This window comes from Accipiter gentilis, chromosome Z (genome assembly GCF_929443795.1).
Source record: "Accipiter gentilis chromosome Z, bAccGen1.1, whole genome shotgun sequence".
NCBI classification, from domain to species: Eukaryota; Metazoa; Chordata; class Aves; order Accipitriformes; family Accipitridae; genus Astur; species Astur gentilis.
The window spans coordinates 62,682,477-62,702,093 of record NC_064919.1 but is presented as its reverse complement, the minus strand read 5'-3'; the positions used below and the strand labels follow the sequence as shown (position 1 = coordinate 62,702,093).

Sequence of the window (19,617 nt, the reverse complement as noted above, 5' to 3'; positions counted from 1 at the left end):
AAGAAGATGAAATGGTGGGCATTTAGGGGTCCTTTTTGTTTGCCCTGTGATAATTATTTTCATTCTTGCTTCAAATGCTGCCAAACAAATCATTCCCCCTACAACTAATGGGAAGGTAGTGAATAAAATTGGCTTTGTGTTTTGTTTTCCTCTCCAGCTAAGACATTCTGCTGTATTGCAATTAATGTGTATATTCCAGTTATTCAATCTTCTGCAGGTTCCATTCTGCTTTGACAAAAAATCCTGTTTCTTACCGAAATGCATGTTTACTTTGCATATCTAAACTTAGATGAATGTTTTACATATTTATATTAGGCACAATAGTAGATATTCTCTTGAAATCACATATTGGAAGCTTACAGTGTATTCAAATGGAAGTTGCACATATGCAACATGAAAGACACTGACTTTAATACAAAGATGCATAGAAGGAATAAATAACCCCTCCCAACCCAAAAGCTATGATGGTCCATCAAGTACGGATGGTGAATTTATATATTTTAACAGATGAACTGTGACACTAATCCCTTGGAAGCTGGACTGGAATACTTTGTAAAGATAAACAAGGTATGTCTTATTATTTTCCAAGTGTTCTATTATGTCCAAGGTTATTCATTTCAGTGTTTGAAAAGAAAAATGTGATTATCTGTAAAATAAAATAGTTTTAGAAAATGAACTGAGCGACTATAAGAATAATGATAAGAATAATTACTTTATAAGTACTGATTTCTTTAAAATAATGTTTTGTATTTTTGCATGTTTCTTGCTAACAAAATTATACATTAGATCAGGAAGCTGCAAATACTGAATGTTGTCTACATGAAAAATAACTCTTTGTGATTTATTTTCATAGAGAAATTTGATTAATCTGCCTTTGTGAGCATATAGTATCTATATACAAGCTGAACAAGCCTATTCATATTGTGAAAATATTTTACCTGCTTATTCTTGTTAAGGGAGATGTCTGTAGGGTCATTTTCCCTGGCTACAACTCTAGTACAGCAATTACTGAAAAAAACAATAGATTTTTTAGAAGAACTGCTGACTGACAACTTAGATATGTCATATATAAGTTAAATTAATATATTGGTTAAAAAAATAATTAGTTGTTCATAGGATTTCTGAAGAAGTTCTCTGCTCATAACTTGTTCCTGCCTGATCTGAAGTTTAGAGAATGGGGCTAATTGAATTAAAATGGGCAGTAAAAAGGAAAAGATGTTACTCTGTCTCCTTTTATTAGCACCTTCATTTTCATGTATTAATATTTTAGCAAATCAAACTCTTTTATAGTCTAATAGATACAGAAATTGGTTGTAATTATCTTTTCTGGTCCAAATGAATCCCAAACAAAATGTCCAAACTCTTGTCAAATTGAGGACCTTTCCATGAAACCTGGTGAAATTGTTTCCTGCGCAGCTCTAATGCCATCTGTTGCTACCAGTTAGCCCATCAACATGAAGAGCAGTTACCTCCACAGTGGATGTGAAGTTTCTAATTTAAAAAATCGGGTCCTAGACATTGGTAGGTGCCCTAACTGAGGGGCTGTTTCTGACTTAATCTTTTGCCTCAGTTTTTTCATCTGTAAAATAAAGTGCCAACATTTTTACACAAGGGAGGTCAAGAAGAGATATTAATGTTTGTGAAACATCTTATCTTTACAATGATGTAATGCGATATATAGGGACAAACTCTGTTCTTATTTATGTTCCCATTGTACCTGAAATTGTGATAAATCAGATAATAAATGGCCCTTGATATTTTTTGCCCTGTTATGTGGCGACACTGTGGAACTGATAAAAGGAATCCCAAACTTTAAGTTACAGCTCCAAATAAACAACAAATCTTAAATTTTGGGTAGGCAAGAATTATGAAGGCATGTTAAACCTAAAAAAGGTGCTTTTATCTTAGTGAGAAAATTGCACCCACCACAACAGGAACAAGCCCAGGAAGATGCTTTTCTTCTCCAACTATTGAACCTGTCTTTAGATGTTAAAGTTATTCAACCTATGCAGGATTGAGGCTGCTGCCAGGTGCTCCCAGGGTTGTCAATGGCAGCTCCTGCAGGTAGCAGAGTTACAGATGTCTCCATTGGGTAGTGTAATTTTGCCCTAATCAGAGTGAGTGACACATGCAAGGGAAATACAGAATCTTGTAGAACAGAATTATTTTGTATTTACTCATCAAGGACTTTCCCATCTTGAGAAGAACATTAGCGGGATTACAGGGAAATGTTACTATTAATAGTTTTTCTTTCCACTGCTATTTGATACATCTGTTTGTTGTTTGGGGTTGGTTTGTTTGTTTGTTTTAGTATAAGCAGGAAAGCAGCCATAAGCAGGGCAAGTGTTGCTTGCCAAGATGCCCATCCAAAGCATATGAAGCCATTATTGTGCATGAAGCGCTTGATTATTGCTCTACACACTTGTCTGCATGGTTGAAATGCAGGGTTGGAACGGTTCTCTGGAGCAGATACTGACATTGTAGATGAATGAGCGTGGAATGGATCTCCAGCATAGATGCATGATGTCAGCCTAATACATTTGCCAGTTTTGCTGAACTGGTGTGAAAAAGGAAATAATCAATGTTTATTTATTGACTCAAATGAGGGCAGTTGTGACTGTATGTTGACACTGCAGAGGTGCATGAGCAAACTCAGATATTGGAAGTGGTCTAAACACTGTAGCATGAAGCACAATGTGAGATTATTTACTCTACTTCTTGGCAGTTTGGGGCTGTGAGTCCCAATTCCATGCCTCTGGTTTTGCTGTCCATTTGGTGTGGGATAGACCTTAGCATTCCTTATAGGCCACTGTGACTGAAGACAAGCAAAATACTCAGTTACCATCTGTTCCTATTGTTAAGGAGACTTTCCTCCCAAAAGGTACAAACAAGATAAAGACTACAAACAATAGATACTTAAATATTTCTTTTTGACATCTTGGTCTGTTGGGTTCCTCAGAAGAATTATTCCTTTAAGCATGCACCCCCAACTGGGGCAAGTGCTGATTCTGTGTAAATTAGAACCAAAATGCTCTGTTCAATGAATTACTAGAGCACTTCTTACTGTGCAACAAGCAGATGATAAATAGCTTACAAAATGGGCAAAAAACTTCAGCATAAGCAAACCTTGAGTGGTATGTCATGGAAAATTTGAGCAGTTTCTAAACAAATTAAAGTGAATGAAAAACCAAATGCCAGTGAAGGTAAAAAAGCATTTTCATTTCCATTAGAGGACATTCAAATAATTGGGGAATAAGTATGAAGATACATAAATTCCCAATAAAATCCTGATATTTTTCTGTGTTTACAAAGTTTAGTGTACGCATTTTCTTCAGGTACATACAGACTAGTAATTTTTTTGTGATGAGTAACAGGGAAGACTCTTAAAAGCTTAAGCTGATTTTTTTTTTTCCTCACAGTCTATTAAACTATAGCATGACAATAAGTAAACCTGTTTCCTCATGATTTCTGTGGCAACTTTCATTTTATCAGTAAGGCTGAAGACATGGTATCGCTGTAGGTGGTGTCCTCCAGACTCTGCTTGATACTCCTTTTTTCTCTAATACTGATGTTAGTTGCTTCCTTGCACAGATGAGCAGGATGGACTGTGATTAAACTGAAGTGGAGGGACAGTAACAGGATTAATTTCTGATTTAGAGTATACGATGTCTTCGTAACGTCACAACAAAATCTGTCCATTTTAGGGGTGGGACTTTTTTTAATACCTGTTGTCTTTCTTTTGGTTGTTCAATTACATTTAGTAAGCTAGATAAGTTGTTAGATAGCCTCATCTCATGAATAAGCTACTAAATATTTGCTAGAGTCCTAGTTTTGTGGCAGGAAATTCACAGAATATCTTTAAAGAAGAAAAAGTTGCAATTCTTTTTGCTCCACATCCCAGAATATTGTTTTAGTTCTGCCACACATTTGTACTTTCTCAGGTTCAAGTGGTCAAAGATATAGTATATCACCTCTGAATGCTTTTTTATTTTTCAAACCCCTGTTTAAACTTCATGGATTTTTCAGATACTGACATAGAAAAAGATAAGCAATCACCAGATGTTAGTTTACTCCAGACCTTTGTTCTATGGCAGAATCAACTACACCTGTGTTTACCTTGCTGTATGTTTAAAAATTTCATATGTGAAATTACAAAGACCTCTCAGTCTTGAAGATCCCACAGTCACCCTGGGAAGCCTCTTCTGGTGATTTGCTATCCTTATGTTAGAAAATGTTTTCTTGCTACTTTAAACTTATGACTGATTATTATGTTCACTATGGATGTGCAAAAAAAATATTTCCTTATTTCAGAAGCTGTCTACATCTTCAAGAACCTGCTAGCATGTGTCCTTTTGGTCTTCTGAAGTGGTTGATTATTTTTATTTAATTCAGTATTCTTAAAACAGCCTATTTTTCTCTGAGTGTAATGGACCAGAAGTCCCAATAAAACCTTCGTGTCAATTTGAGTAGCTCACTAGTGCCAGCAGGCATCAAAAGCGTACAGCTACACAAGTCGGTACTTGTTTGCAGGTTTGTGACTTGTTTTGCTATATCCAAGACTGCCACCTCCTGGTCACTCCCTCTGCAGCAACAGTTCACTGCGATTTGGGAGAATGCGGCAGATGATGGAAACTCTTTGGAACTCTACTTTAGTGCCCTCTTCCAGGCCAGCATCTGAATGCTTAGCTAAGATTTCGTGTTTGTTTCCACTAGGAGGAAATACCGTTTTCAGAGGCAGTGTTTCTTTGTTGCAGCCCTGTTCATTTGCTGGGGCAGTTTCTTTGCTCTCCACTCCAAGCTTCTTTCCAGATTTTACAATACCTAGAATCTCTCGCTTTTTCTTAGGTCTACTCTACCAGCTCTTTTCTTTTCTTTTTTTTTCTTTTCTTTTTTTTTTCTTTTCTTTTGTTTGTCCTTTTCTTTTCTTTTTCCTTTTCTTTTCTTTTTCCTTTTCTTCTTTTTCCTTTTCTTCTTTTTCCTTTTCTTTTCTTTTGCCTTTTTTCTTTTGCCTTTTTTTCTTTTTGCCTTTTTTTCTTTTTGCCTTTTTTCTTTTTGCCTTTTTTCTTTTTGCCATTTGCCTTTCTCCTTTGTTTCCTGCTTCTTTCCCCTGTCTGCTTAGCACTATTTATGTCTCACCTCCACTAACCCTACTTAGTGACTGCCTGAATTTCAGTGTCAAAAAATGCCTCATAGACTGCAAGTCCTACCTCTTTTTCTTATTTTGGTATTTGGTGGCTTCTACTATTGCACCTATTAGACACATGAGCATTTAACTGCTTCATTAGGAATAGAAGTTGTGTCATGTCCAGCAGCTTCACACAGAGGGTGAATGACAAGCTACAGTCCTCGAGTATTTACCTAACCTCCAACGTAACTATACATAAGTTGTTATCTCGCAGGAAACTAGGATGAGCAGTTGTAAGGCTGTTCCTCCACCCTTTTATTCCTTTGGTATCAAATTTAAACTTACAGTTTCATGCCCTCCTCTTTCCAGTCATTTGTTTCCCTTCTGGCCACTCTGCCAGAACTGCCCCTCAGTTATGTCAGTCCAACTCATTGTGTCAGCATGATCTAAAGTGATATGTCCTGATTTATTAAAGTGCAAACCAGTAAATCTTTTTAGAGAAAAGGCTTTTTTTGTCATTCTATAGTGCAGTTTGGAGAAAGAGCACCACGAGTTTGAAGTGGCACAACTGCAGAGAGCATGCCTTCCAAAAAAGGAAGCACTAGCAGAATTATCAGTCCTGCTGTGGGCCTCCAGGGCTTGGGCCATGAACACCACCCAGCACTAGGTGAAGAGAGAGGACGGAGAAAGTGGCAGAAAAAAAGATGCACATGCTGGCTCTGGGTCTCTGCAGCATTGCAGCATATGTAATCATTTATATCATCATGCACGTAAAATGCTACTGTTCTGATCTAGTAACACCCTATACTTCCAGCAACATAGAGGCAAGGAGTGAGTAGAGGCAACTAGAAAAACAACCACTTGTAGCCGGTTGCTTATGTTTTCCACTTCTTAAATATTTGTTGGGTTTTTTTCTTCTTCCCCACCCCCCCCCCCCCTTAAAAAATTACTGACTTTAAAATGGGACCTGTGTCTGCAGGACTATAGCAAATGATTAATTTTAATCTTCTCACTTCTAAAATCCAGTATAGGGCAGGCTTAGTGGGTGGAATGCCTGACACTTGTTGTCCAGCTCTGCTGGGAGTAGTGCTCCAACTTGATACTGGACAGGCTGACCTTCGAGAGTTTCTGCAGCTCCCCCTTATTGCCATTGTCTGCCCTTCCTTCACTTCTCCAACTTGCATTCCTCCTGTTCTGAGAGGAATGACTGCAGTAGTGACACCGACCCCACTCCATAACCTGGTATAATGTGTTTTGTGCCAGCTCTATTCCACACAAGAAAGGAAGGAGGAGGGAGAAGAAAGAGCACAGACTTTAATGAAGAAGGGATAAGTTGCCAGGGGGAAAGCAGAGGTATCTGAAAAAGGATGGAATGATGGAAGAGTACTAGGTATTTGAGAGTGGGGAAGGGTACTGCTTTTTTCCCTCTGTCTTTCAATCTCCATTTATTATGCCTATAACATATTTATGAAGTGTACTTTTCCACCTAAATCTTGTCCTTGTTCAAATTAAAATTTAGGAGTGAAACCATATTCTATGGTTACTTCATTTGATGTTGAGAGGGTCATAAAACAGAGGAATTATTCCATAAATTTACACAGAATATGAAACACATTGGAAAGAATCTGCAATGATTTTGTTATCTGTATAACATGCACACCTAGGTCACTCCCAGTGTTTGCTGGGCCATGTAAAGCAATAAATACCCACTAACCTAGGAATTTTGAGCCAAAATAGTTCAATAATTCATCAGTTGTTTGTATCATATCAATTTCTTAGAGCTGGCCATTTGCATACAAGAAGGGCTTAGATTGAATTAAAGATGCAGTGATGAAGGTGTCATACATACTGACTGTCCACATCTCCCTTAGAAAAGTGTTTTGTGCAGTGTAAACTGTAGCTTTGGTTTGCTACAGAAAAAGAAGCTTGCCAAACATTTGCTACCTGCAGAGGAAAATGATCTTCAGTTAACACCCTGGTGAGGGGGATATCATTTGGAGTGTTACCCTGAAATTATTGAAGAGCATCCAACTAAGAATAATTAATTTCAAAATACTGCATTGATGCTGTCTCCAGTGTGTTGTAACACGATGGTTATAGCAGATCACAGCAGCTGTTGGTGCTGCCTTACTCAGTTGGGTGGCTTTGTGTAGATAATTTGGCTGTATGCCCACAGTCATAAGTAGCATACCAAATAAATGACAACATTCCATTATTAAGAGATTTGCATATCTTTGCTGACAGTTCTTGTTGAATGGATATGACATTTTTCTTCCTAGATACCTAGAATTTATTCTGCTAAACTGAATCTAAAAAAAAAAAAAAAAAAAATAAAAAAAATAAAATAAAATGCAAGTTTTATAGACAATTTATATTCCTTTGCTTCCCTTAAGCCACAAAAGATTTTTAGAGGATTAGAATTAGGATCTGCATGCCATTAAAAGCCAAGCACACTTGAAACACAGTAAGTTAAACTTTTCAGGGTACATCACTGTATATAAAAAGTCACCTTATTGGTTATTGTCTTCTGAATGCTTTTCAAAAAAAAAAAGTGTTTTTATCTTGTGCTAGCAAACACTTGGTAACTTGCACAAGGTAAAAGTCTGTTGAGGAGAAGGGCAAGGCAAATACATCTGTCTGATATGTTAATACATGAGATTATCAATAGGCTCCCTTTAGCTATCTGCTATTTTAAAAACTTAACTGATTTGTCTTTGTGATATTATTTTCCATTATGATGTGTGTGTTAGGTAACACAAGTAAAAAGCACAACCCATCTTTTTGTTTTTATCTTGTGAGCTGCACTCAAATTAAAGAATATGAAGTTAAGCAGCAGATACTGTCTTTATCTTGTATTTAAGGAATGGTTTTATTTTATATGAAAAATATTACATCTGCCAAAGCTTAATGCTTTGGGACCTCATGCCAAGACAATGGAAGTCTTCTGTATTTTAGGCTTAGCTTATTAGGACTGTCCTTACTCTAACTAGTAAAAGTTTTACATTGTTACTACATGTCAAGTGATTATTTTTTTAAAACTAAGAGACAATAAGAGTAGCTTTAAATTTGATATTTGTTTGGGGTTAGAATTTTTCAGGGTTTTCCTTTGTTTCTGCTCTTTTTCTCCTGGTTTTGGGTTTGTTGGTTTTTGTTTGGTTTTCTAAATACTAATTTATTGAATTATACTGTTTTGAATGGGATTTTTTTCTTGCATTATATTTAGTGTAACAAGCTAAAACAAATATAAGCAATACCCAAACTGACTATTTTTCTCCTAGAAACAGGAAGCAGTTGTTACCAAGAATAGCCAGACTGAGGTTGAATGAATCAGTTTCCAAACGCTGTTTTGATTGGAATGAATGACATCATGCACACACACTCATAAATCAAAAATGAGTAATGGTGGAAATATGTTAGTATAAAATTGACATGGATACCTAAGGACTGTAAAACCAAGACTGAACTAGTCAGATTCATATGCTTAGAATTTCTTAAGAAGTTGCTTTAAATGTTTAAAAAATGTATATATACGCATATTTTTTTGCAGTTGTACATTATATATGCACATATATTTTCACATATACATTTTTATCCGTGTTCATATAGTGTTCATTTATGTATGTGTGTGTTTATGCATGTACATATATAAACATTTTTCAGATGGGGGGGGGTGTGTGTATATATACATATATATATTTATATATTTGTGTATATTTTGCAGAGTTTGAATTCTAGGTTACCTCTTGGTTATTTTTCCAAGCCATGATTCTAAAAAGACAAGTATATTTTTAACCTTCAAGGAACATAAAATAACAAAGAAAAAACGCATTACATGAAATCCCCCAAATCCATCTCCACTTAGAAGAACTATGTAGTGGTTTAGTCCAGGTAGCTAAAAGCCTGGCCAAGTTAAAATTAATTGGGTAAGAATTTAATTTTGTATCTGTAACCAATAGGCAAAAAATGATCCAGACATACATAGATTCTAAAGCCTGCTAGCTGCTTGCTGTAATGGTTTCCATATCTAAAAGGTAATTAAGAAATGGAAGTAAAAATTATTTTTGCTGTGAAACTCAAGGTTCCAGTAATTAGTGTATTAACAGGAGTTAACTGTCATCTATACAGTTAATCTGGAAGTGACCCATTAAAGAAGTACACATCTGTTAGCAGGTCATACTGAAGGCTCTGATTATGATTGCTGCATTAACCTTTATGGAAACTGTTCTTCCATTTCTAAATGAGGAACTAATAGAGGTAGAAAGTAACCAGAAATATTGGATTAAAAAAAAACCCACAACAGCCCCAAACATGAAAATGATAAATGTTTTATAAGGCTTTAATCTCTCTCTATGTCTATGCGCTTGCAAGTATCTGAATGCACCAGAAAAAAAGGAGCCGTGCTTTTAGTATACAGTAGCTATATCAGTGCTGCATGATACAACGTTCCCAAGTCACCTATTACAAACTTCTGCAAAACTTGATGGGGGCTCAACTGAGAAGGACGCAGTAGAAGAACGGTGTTGGAAGCTGGTTCTGAGAGAGCCCTCTCTTGTTGCCACTCTTTTATTATCATGAGATCTAAAGATGGGAATTTACAGACTTTCATACTGCCATTTTAGATGTTGTAGCATATCACTAACCTCCACACTGGGTTGGCAAATATGACACAGGACTGAAGGGAGACCATACCTCTTCCAGAACAGCAGCTGGAGGCCAGTCAGAAGGCCCTAGGGCATATAACATAGTGTTTGAATACTTGTGTTTAGTTCCACAGTTACATTCCTTGCACCTAAATACCAGATATTACATTAGCAAGTATAGGAAGGAGTTAATTCATTGCTAAGCATACCTGTAGAATATTTACTTCCTTGGTATTTCTTTCTGTCACGCAAAGCATTTTACTCTGTGTGTTGTGCTATGGTATACGGTTTTATCTGCATCTCTAGTTGTGGGCATTTCCTTTCATAAATGTTCCTGCATAGTAGAAATGTAATTCTATGAAAAGTGAGAGGGAACTACCAGTAGCTGGTTGTTGTCTCGTCTGAGATATTTGCTTTATGTTTTCCAGCAGCATCTTGACAGTTATATTCTAAAATGAGTCCTCACAGTTCTTTGTTTTTCTTTGTTTTTCTGATCTGAGCTGTATTTCATGCTGTCTTTCCCTAAAGGCCACCATCTGTGATCTTTATGTGCAGTATCTGCTTTATCCTCAGTTGGTCCGCCTTGATTTTCAGACTAATTGGTCCTTAACTGGTTCATAAGCTGTTTTCCACAACTGCTTACAGAGTCTAATCTTTCAAAGTTCAAAAGATCCTCACTGCTTTAATAATTTCTTTTGAGCCTACACATAGACATGCGTGAACCAGAACAAGAACTACAGAAATAAGAACATGTGAACTAACTGCATAGTAATCTATTCCATATATAAGTACAATATGTGTTGCGTGTAATTCCAACAGTGCAATAATTCTCTACAGAAATTAAAGAACACTACCAGAAATAGTATTTTTGACATCTTCAACAATATTTCCCTTCTTTTCTCTTAACCACTCAGCAAATGAATATAATTCCTGCTTCAGGCCTAAGATCAACTGCCTTAAAATAGCTTTTGTTGCTAGTCATCTTCTCAGCAAAGGCTGGAAAGCTAGAGGACCTTGTAACTGCTATTATGTTTCTTGCCCATGAGGCAGGCTGATGTGGATCTGGCAAATTAGTTGAATACAGATCTTTTGTTCTGCCTGATCTATACCTTTAAAGAAAAAAAATGAATAAGCAGAATTTGTAAGCCACTGTTCCTAATATTTAGTGCACAGTTATTAGAAATAATAATATCCAGCTTGATTACTGTTTTATCCTCTGTTGGAACTGTCAGCATCTTTGAAAGGGGCTTTCTCTTGGTTCTTGAGGCATTCTGTCCAGGATGACAAAGTTTATAACAACTCTTTTTTCTATTGTTTCTTTTTCCAATTTATCCACTACCCAGCCAACTAAGTGAGGAAGTTGTCTGAGTTAGAAGATAACAGTGTTAGACAAGTCAGGTTCACAGCTAGTGGTAGGCAAAATAAGCTCATATCTGTGAACCTGTCCATGGAATCAGGCTAGCTCAGTGGAATCAGCTCAACATCATCACATACAATAAATATTGTCCTATATACCCTTGGTGATTCAGAGACTTACTGATGGCTCCCCCCATACTTGTCACACATTTATGCAGTCTGCTCCCAGAGATATGAGAATCTGCTTGTACCTTTCTAGGCAAGCTGAAAAAGGAAACGCCAAATGATAGTAGTATTCTTTAACTAACATGCTGCATTGTCCCATAAAATGGTAGATATGGGGAAAAAAACATACATACCTTAAAACAAGAGTGTGGAGTAAACTGCCAGCTCTGCAGCCTGGCAGAGACACCAAACTGGAATAGTAACAAGTTACTATCATGATTGATGGTCCACAGAGGGAGGCCTGGACTTCAGGATCTGGGTATCGGAGTTCCTTTTTTTTAATAGAAACTGAAATGATATACAGTCTTCTGGCTCACAACCTTAACTGGACAGACAGTCTTGTAACACACATCTCACTACATACATATTCCTACTGCATTTGGAATTACAGATATTCAAAGGACTGACATCTAGAAAAACTCATATACTGAATAAAGTTACCAAGATATAATGTACCAATATAAAAATACCAAGATACAATGTATAATATGTGTCAAAGATCTGATTTCATCTATATTTCATACAGAATACTTAAGTGATAGGAAAAGAAATGAAGATAAGTTTAAATTCCTATATCTCTAAACTTTTTGCAGAATCCAAATAACCATACATCATAATTATCTTCTATTTTTTTTCAGCCAGCAGACTTTACAGGAAAGCAAGCACTGAAGCAGATTAAAGAAAACGGGCTCAAACGACGACTGGTGTATCTCATCCTGGAAACAGATAATGTTGATCCAGAGGGAAATGAAAGTGTGTGGCATAATGGCAAAGTAAGGACTATAGATCATGGTACAAGAAAATAATGTTAATTCTCCACGAACAGAATCTAACTTTGTGTTTGAAGTGTGAAAGCTTTTTTCTTTTTTTTACTGGCACAGAACAATTTGAAGCTATGATAAACACTTTCTAATCTTCAAGCAGGAAGCAAAGGCTAACCAAATATCTACAGAGAAAATGTGAAATACCATCAAGTCACAGAAACTAGATTTGGAACACACTAAAGTATTGTCATTCATTCTCTTCTGCAAGTTCACCAGTGTCCTAACAACACTTTTGCTATTCACTTAAACAAAACAACAGCAAAGTTTGTGCCTCCACACTTCAGCACAGGTTATGTGTTGAAACACTCACTAGCAGTTAAATTATTGTATATAACAAACATATGCATGTGTATAGTATATGTTCCAGTGAAAAACTTAATTGAACACAATAGGAATAGACTATTTTTACAAGGAGAAAAATCTTCCCACTTTAAGATGATGTCACCCACAGTACAGAACATTATGAACTGCATGACACACTTGAAACTTGCCTGATGTCTGAAGTGTATAAACCAAAACAAGTGTATGAGGTGTGTAGTTGTTTAGGTTGTTGTTTGGTTGATTGTTTTGTTTAAGAAAAACTCACTGCATCTTGAAAATAAAGATACATGTTTGTGGTTTTTTTCAGGTTATTGGCAACACCACATCTGGAAGTTTCAGTTACAGTGTTCAGCAGAGTCTGGCTTTTGCATATGTTCCCACAGAACTCAGCAAAGTTGGACAGAAATTGGAGGTTGAACTGTTAGGAAAAAATTATCCAGCAACTGTTATACAAGAGCCACTGGTATTGACTGAACCAACGAGAATGCGCCTTCAGAGAAAGGGTGAAAGTCCCCAAGTATAAACACGGATGAGGGTACAGCAAATTGTGCAGGAGGAAGTAGTTCTATTAATATGCATGAAATTAAGAGAATCAAACTACTCAGATTTGCAAATTACTAAACACAATATTCTCATTGCCATACATCACTGAGAAATTCAATGGTGTTACCCTCTTGTTTCCTTCTATGGGCTGTTCACATAAGAGATCTGAGCAGACTGCTTGAACAAGTATGCATTCCCCTTCTTGGTACCACTTGTAAGCACAAAATGGCAGGGAATGAGTAGATCCCTGATTCAGCTTGCTCCCACATTGGCTAGCAGATCTAAATTAAGGCAGAGAAGAAAGTTGCTCTTGGTATTGGCCAATAGCAAATTCTTCCTCTTCCTTGATGCTCACAGTTCCTCCTTTGCCTGCCCTCAGGGTAAAGTAGCTTATCCTGGCTCCTTACAATGTGACAGCACAAACTCATCATTAAAATAATTTCACTAGTTCTCCACAGAAATGCTTCCTAAGGAATTGAAATACATCCCAGCAACCAGTAAAAATAATAAAGGCAATATTAAAGGCAAACTGAACTGTTAACATTTTTTCCCAATGTGTCAATCTGGCAGAAGTTCTCACAGAAGATCAAAATCTAGTTCTTAATGAAACAGTTATAGGAAGCCCATTCTTCATTATTTTGTATGAATCATCTAGTAGATTACATGTAATATTTGAAAACACACAGGATGTTATTGTTCAATTTCTGAACAGAACTTAAAGTACTGTATCATGGATTTACTGTTCTAAATCTGAAGCGCTAGAATGATACCAGAGAAATTCAGTTCTTCCTTTTCCTGTTAATTATAGATTGAACAGCAGTAAGAGCCATATGTTGTTACACAGAAATATTAACAATGAAAAAATACAATAAAATCCACAGCAGAGGAGCTTTATTCAGTGCTAAATATTTGATAACTTGAATAAGCAGGATTGGGATAACGTATACGATGGGAACACACTAAATTATTAAAACAGTCTTCTGAATTCTGTAATATGCTCAACAATTCTGTTGAATAACAATGTCACAATTTCCAACTTACAAAGAGTAACGCTCCCTTTTAGGCTATAAATAAACATTTTCGAAGTACATATTAATAATGTCCAAAAAGTACTTTCTTCAAAGGAGTTGGTGCCTCTAAATCTTCAGCAAAGAAGCAAATATATAAACAGAATATATCAGGAGAAACAGAATTTGAATAATGGAAACTTACTCTTGCTAAAGTAAGCTGACATTACATTGTGCTGTTCTGAATATCTTTTAAGAAGCAGGTCAAAATAAAATATACAAGCTTGGCAGGTCTGCATGTAGTACTATCTTGAGAGAGAGATCCATTTTGAAATTATTCTCTGTTATGCTTTCATGGGTGATTAATTCTGCTTTGCTGAACCAATCAGAGATGTTACTTTTTCTAAAGGTGACATTATTTGCAATGAGGCAGTTGGCCACTACGTTTCCTTGAGCATTTAAGAAATCTAAAATACAACACAATGCTATATGGTTTTATTTAGGCTATGGAGGAGGAGAACAATTCTTAGGAGCATAGTTTTGAATTCAGTATTTCCCAAGAGCATACAAATTAGTAGATGCCACATGCTGGAGTGTACAGTTAACAGTTATCCTGAGAAAGGCTCTCACATATACTTTCCTAGTAAGATTTGCTGTGCCAAAATTCTGTTTCAACAATGCCTTCCGCATCCCAATCTGAAAGTTAGAATCAGGTTTGTAACTCCTTTTCTGGCTTGGAAGAAAGAAGTGCTGTTCATGAACATGTCAACCAGATCTGTCTGACTGTACAGAAGGGGCAGGCTTTCTGCGGCCTGAGCAAAATGTATCACAGATGTAATTCCTACAGTCAAGTGAACTCAAAAACTGTACCCTCCATGGACTTGTACCACATTTCCGGCTGTAACCTCTCAGCCCCTAATTTCTCCTTGTAGCTAATGCAGACAGCTACCTATCTCATTTTACAGTGTAGTATTATACAGACACACAGATTTCCTTGTGGGCTTCTCCTTGACAGCTGTTGTCACCCACGTCTCACGAGGATTGAGCCTTGGCCAGTTAGTTTTCATTTCGTTTCAAGATTCAGGGAACCATACAAAAAAGGCCTCGTGCTGTTTCTGGCACAAGGCAATGCAAAGTCAAGTTTCTTTCCTGCAGCCAACTTGTAAGACCAAAACAACTCCCTGTTCATCACTGACCATATATACGACAAATGGAGTATCTGCGAGCTTGTTGCACTCTGTTACCTCTTAAGACTGGTTGTGCTTTCTGTTTAACAATGCATTCAGGAGCAGAGATAACGGAGGTAGTTTTAAGCAAGCACAGCTGAGTATTAGAAGTGCTGTAGCTATGATAGCCATATGTCTGACCGGGATTCTTTGTTGACCTAGCTTCTTTTTTACTGCTCTGATACCTGAGTCAGCTGAGTATTTGTTAGGACAGCTTAAGATTGCAGCACTTTGCGTAGCATGGATAAACTAAACTGTAAGGGGATGAAGCTTTACAAATCATGCCCACAGAGATGTTCACACACATAAGTCAATCTTTCAAGGTTATAAAGAAAAATGGTAAACCTGAAGAAATGAGGAGGGGGGAGTGATCAGCAGCTTTCGTAGTTTCCCGTCACTGCTTTTCATTACACATTGTGATATGGTGTTGCATAAATTTGTGGTTTCAAGATACAGCAAGAGGAAGTGAATAGCAGCAAAAATGTTTAAGTAGTACATCCATGTTTTAAGAGGGCTTCTAAACAATCCAACAGAAATACCAGGGTAGAAAGACTAGCAGGGACATCTTTTGAGTCTTCCGCAATTCCAGAGGAGACAACTCTGTAATGAGATGAAAAAATGACCGTTGGTCATCCAGGAAATTTTCTGAAATACTCGAACTTCTGTGCGCAGAGAGATCAGGACATGTCAAAAGGCGGTTTTCTCAGACACATTTTTTGTCATTTTCCTTTATTCTTCTTCCATCTCCAGAGAGTTTTGGTATACCAGTGTACCAAACATATGTAACATACGTTACTATTACCATTTGAATTTTTGTTCCAAGTTCTCATGTGCTATGGCAAGAAGTGCCATGTTCATGCTTCATGTGGAATGATAAATCAACACAGATACCATAATCTTGTGTGTCATTCTAATGACGTCATTGATCATTGACCTCAAAGCAGCATCCAAATTATTCAAACCCAAATTCAGAAAAGGCAGACTGAAACATAGGGGACTGAACACAGACCATTTCCAGGGTTTATTGTTTTGATTCAAGACAATACTCTCTGATATAAATAGTATTTTCTGATTGGGATTCCAAATGCCTCAACTAGTAATAAAAAAACCCAAACCACTGAGAAAATATGTCAGGCAGCAACATCCAGACTGACTGTGAAATATCTGCTGTGTATGTTTCAGATGGTTCAATTTAGTGTTTTCACTCTGGCAGCTCAGGCAACCAGGTTATTCAATTCTGGTGGAGCAGGATAACTAGCAAGGATCTCCTGACCCTCCTCTAGAAGGGAATATGGGTTCAGCTGCACTTGAACACCATGATAACTTTGGAAACATGTCAGGTGAATAGCTATTACGAATGTTATTGCAAAATTTGCATCCAACTTTCCTGATTTCACCAGCACGGTGTAGATTTTCAAAGTAATTATTTTAGTTGAACAAGAATGGTTTCCGTGGGAATCTGCTAACATCTGAATGGAACTTTACCTACTACAAGGACATGGGAGAAATTAGTTCAGGGAGACAACTGTGACTGGTGATGGGATCTGAACTAAACCCAAGGTAAATCGGAACTTTGCAGCCTTTTGAACAGTATGAATCACATCTCAACAAAGAAAATATAACTCATTGTCACATACCAGCTTGTCAGCAATCCTGGAATTTACTTCAGGGAAAACTGACTTTAGGACGGTATTGTTGCTTCTTGTTCCAATACCAGCTGTGGACTACAGCACATTCTTACTGTAGAAAAAAAAATTGTCGTCACTCATTGTTGCTGCTGTTTTCAAACCAGCAGAGAATCCTTTGGGATTTATATAAAAAAAAAATATCTGGTAACTTCATAGGCCTCTCCACTAGACTTCATTGATAAGGAGCAGGAACTTTATTTCTACGGAGACTTATCAATCAAAAAGAAAGCAGGTAGGAGTCTAGCATACTCAGTGTTTGGCTTTCTTACCAAGAAATATGATTTTTAATGTGGATTGTTCTTTCAGCTGTTACCAAATGGCTATATAAATTTGGGAATGCTTATATGTACCATTCCAGCTAAATGTGAAACACATGGTTATTTGATCTTTAACTGAACACTGAAATTTATATGCATTCCATGGATGAACAAAATTGATCACAGTTGACAGTTACTTCTGTCCTTTCACAGTCTTAGATTCTACATCAAGAGGTAGTGGTCGTTTACAGTATTGCTTTAGAAGATTACACAGTTTGAAGTAACAGCCGTGTTGACATAGCTTTTATTTCTGCTTCTGGGTTGCCTCACTTCCTTCCTACACCGTAACAGTCACGAGCACCATCTTACAGCCAGACCTAGATAAAGGCTTCCCACCCATATGGACAAAATGAAGAGAAAAAAAGCACTCGGGTCGCCTAGGACTTTGCAGAAGGGGCAGACAGGGGAAGGGATGAGAGCAGCCGCTGGTGACGGCAGGCGAGAGGCCATGCGCTTTCTCCTGCAGGGGTAATTGCCACCTCACACAGCGCAGCTGCATCTTCGGTGACGGTGGCAACTTGTTTTTCCCAGTGTGCCGTAGCACAGGCTGGCAGGCAGCAAGGCCGCGGCTGCGTTGCAGCTGCCCCACTTGGCTTATGCACGGAACAAACTCTGCCGGCAGTACCACGTCTGGATGAGCTGCTGTGGTCGCACCCGCGAAGACAGCAGTGAACGACGGCCCAGTGGCCCGTACCAGAAGAGTACACACAGCGCTCCGAGCACTGACTTCGGTGGAAACACGGCTGACGCGAACCACAAGCCTGCAGATAGCTCCCGGGTTCCCCTGGGAACGGCTCGGTGGTTTAAAACGGACGGTTAATGTAGGAATTAAAGACAGAAAAAGTAAGAAGGGGTCTCCAGCACCACCACCGAGCCGGATGCTCTGCTAACGCCCGCAACAACTTCACCGTCTCAGTCGTCAACCCCTTTCAAAACCAACCGGCCCCCAGCTACGCCGCTCGCACCCGCAGCAGGGACGCCGCCGCCCCGCTCTCCGCGCTGCGCAGGCTCGCAGCCGGCGGCGGCCCCGCCGGGCGGGAGGGGAGGGGAGGGGAGGGGCGGGCGGAGCCGGAGGAGGGCCGCGCCCGGCGGGAGGAGCCGGGCGCCGCCGCCGCCGCCGCCGCCGCCGCGGCCCGTCCCCGGGGCGGTCTCGGCGGCGCCAGTTCCTGGTGGCGAGGATGGGGCGGCGGGAGGGCGTCCGGCCGCCGCTGCTGCCGCCGCTCTGCCTGCTCTTGTGCCTGCCCTTCTGCCCGCCGCGGCTGGCGGCGGCGCGGCCGCCCGCCCCGCACCTGGTGCTGGTGCTGGCCGACGACCTGGGCTGGGGCGACGTGGGCTGGCACGGCTCGGCCATCCGCACGCCGCGGCTGGACGCGCTGGGGGCGGGCGGCGTGCGGCTGGAGCGGTACTACACCCAGCCGCTCTGCACCCCCTCCCGCAGCCAGCTCCTCAGCGGCCGCTACCAGGTAGGGCGCGGGTCGCGGGGGGCACCCCGGGGACGCGCCGTCCCGCAGCTGTTGCCGCGGCGCGGCGGTGCCGGCGGGAGAGCCCCCGGCGCCCCCCCCGTCCCTCCGCGGCGTGGCGGCGGGCTCCTGCCCTCCTGGCCGTTAGCAGCGCCCTGCGTGGCGTGGCCTTCTCGTATCTCGTGTGTGGGGGGCTGCGCTCGGGAGAAGGCTGCCGTACCAAAGCCGGTTGCCTCCGTGTGCAGGCGTACCGCGCTAGCTCGGGGGCGAGCGAAACGTGGGCTTAGTGCAAGTTAACGCCGCTTCGGAAGAGCCGAGGGGCTCTCTCTGCTGCGGCTGATTTAACAGGCGTGGCAGCGGGTCGCGAAAAATATCCCCGCCCGAGACCCCTTCTGTAACGTGCTTCTGAACGGGACGGGCAGGCGGTCGAGGCGCAGCCAGAAGCGAATCGGCACCAGGAGTTCGGCTGGTGCAGCAGCTTTTCCAGCGCAGCGTTGCGGTGCACCCTCACCTGTACGTTCTGCTTCGTACGGTACCGATGGTGGAAACGTCTGTGCGCCCCTCGGTGGAGCGCGTCCAGACTGACCCCTAGCCTGGTGTCCAGCTGCTGGTAGTCATAGGCTTGATTATTTCCCCCCCCCCCCCCCGCCTTTTTTTTTTTTGTTGTTTGTTTTTCGGTGGCACAGGTATAAGAATTGGGCTTTATCATACCTGTACTTTCCCCCCTTCCCTCCCTTACTGCAATTTTGGCAAAAACGGGAGGGGGGCGGGGAGAAGAATACGGCATGGACGGAAAGAAGAAACTCACAAAAAATGGTTAAGCATATTTCAGAAACTTCCCCGTCTCTCTCAAAAAGTCCTGCACATGCACGTTAACCATAGTGG

At 39.8% G+C, this 19,617-nt stretch overlaps 2 protein-coding genes across 2 annotated transcripts in view; both read left to right on the top strand.

The window, feature by feature from the left end:
* DMGDH (dimethylglycine dehydrogenase) overlaps window positions 1-13,563 on the top strand; it is a 44,674-nt gene extending 31,111 nt beyond the window's left edge. The window contains exons 14-16 of the mRNA XM_049794408.1: window positions 508-567; window positions 11,985-12,119; window positions 12,799-13,563. Of these exons, the coding sequence (XP_049650365.1) occupies window positions 508-567; window positions 11,985-12,119; window positions 12,799-13,014 (411 nt within the window). The 3' untranslated portion in view covers window positions 13,015-13,563. The remainder of the gene's footprint in view (window positions 1-507; window positions 568-11,984; window positions 12,120-12,798) is intronic.
* Window positions 13,564-18,437: 4,874 nt separating this feature from the next.
* The window catches only part of ARSB (arylsulfatase B), a 67,484-nt gene continuing 66,304 nt past the window's right edge, over window positions 18,438-19,617 (top strand). Inside the window, exon 1 of the mRNA XM_049794422.1 lies at window positions 18,438-18,735. Within this exon, the coding sequence (XP_049650379.1) occupies window positions 18,451-18,735 (285 nt within the window). The 5' untranslated portion in view covers window positions 18,438-18,450. The remainder of the gene's footprint in view (window positions 18,736-19,617) is intronic.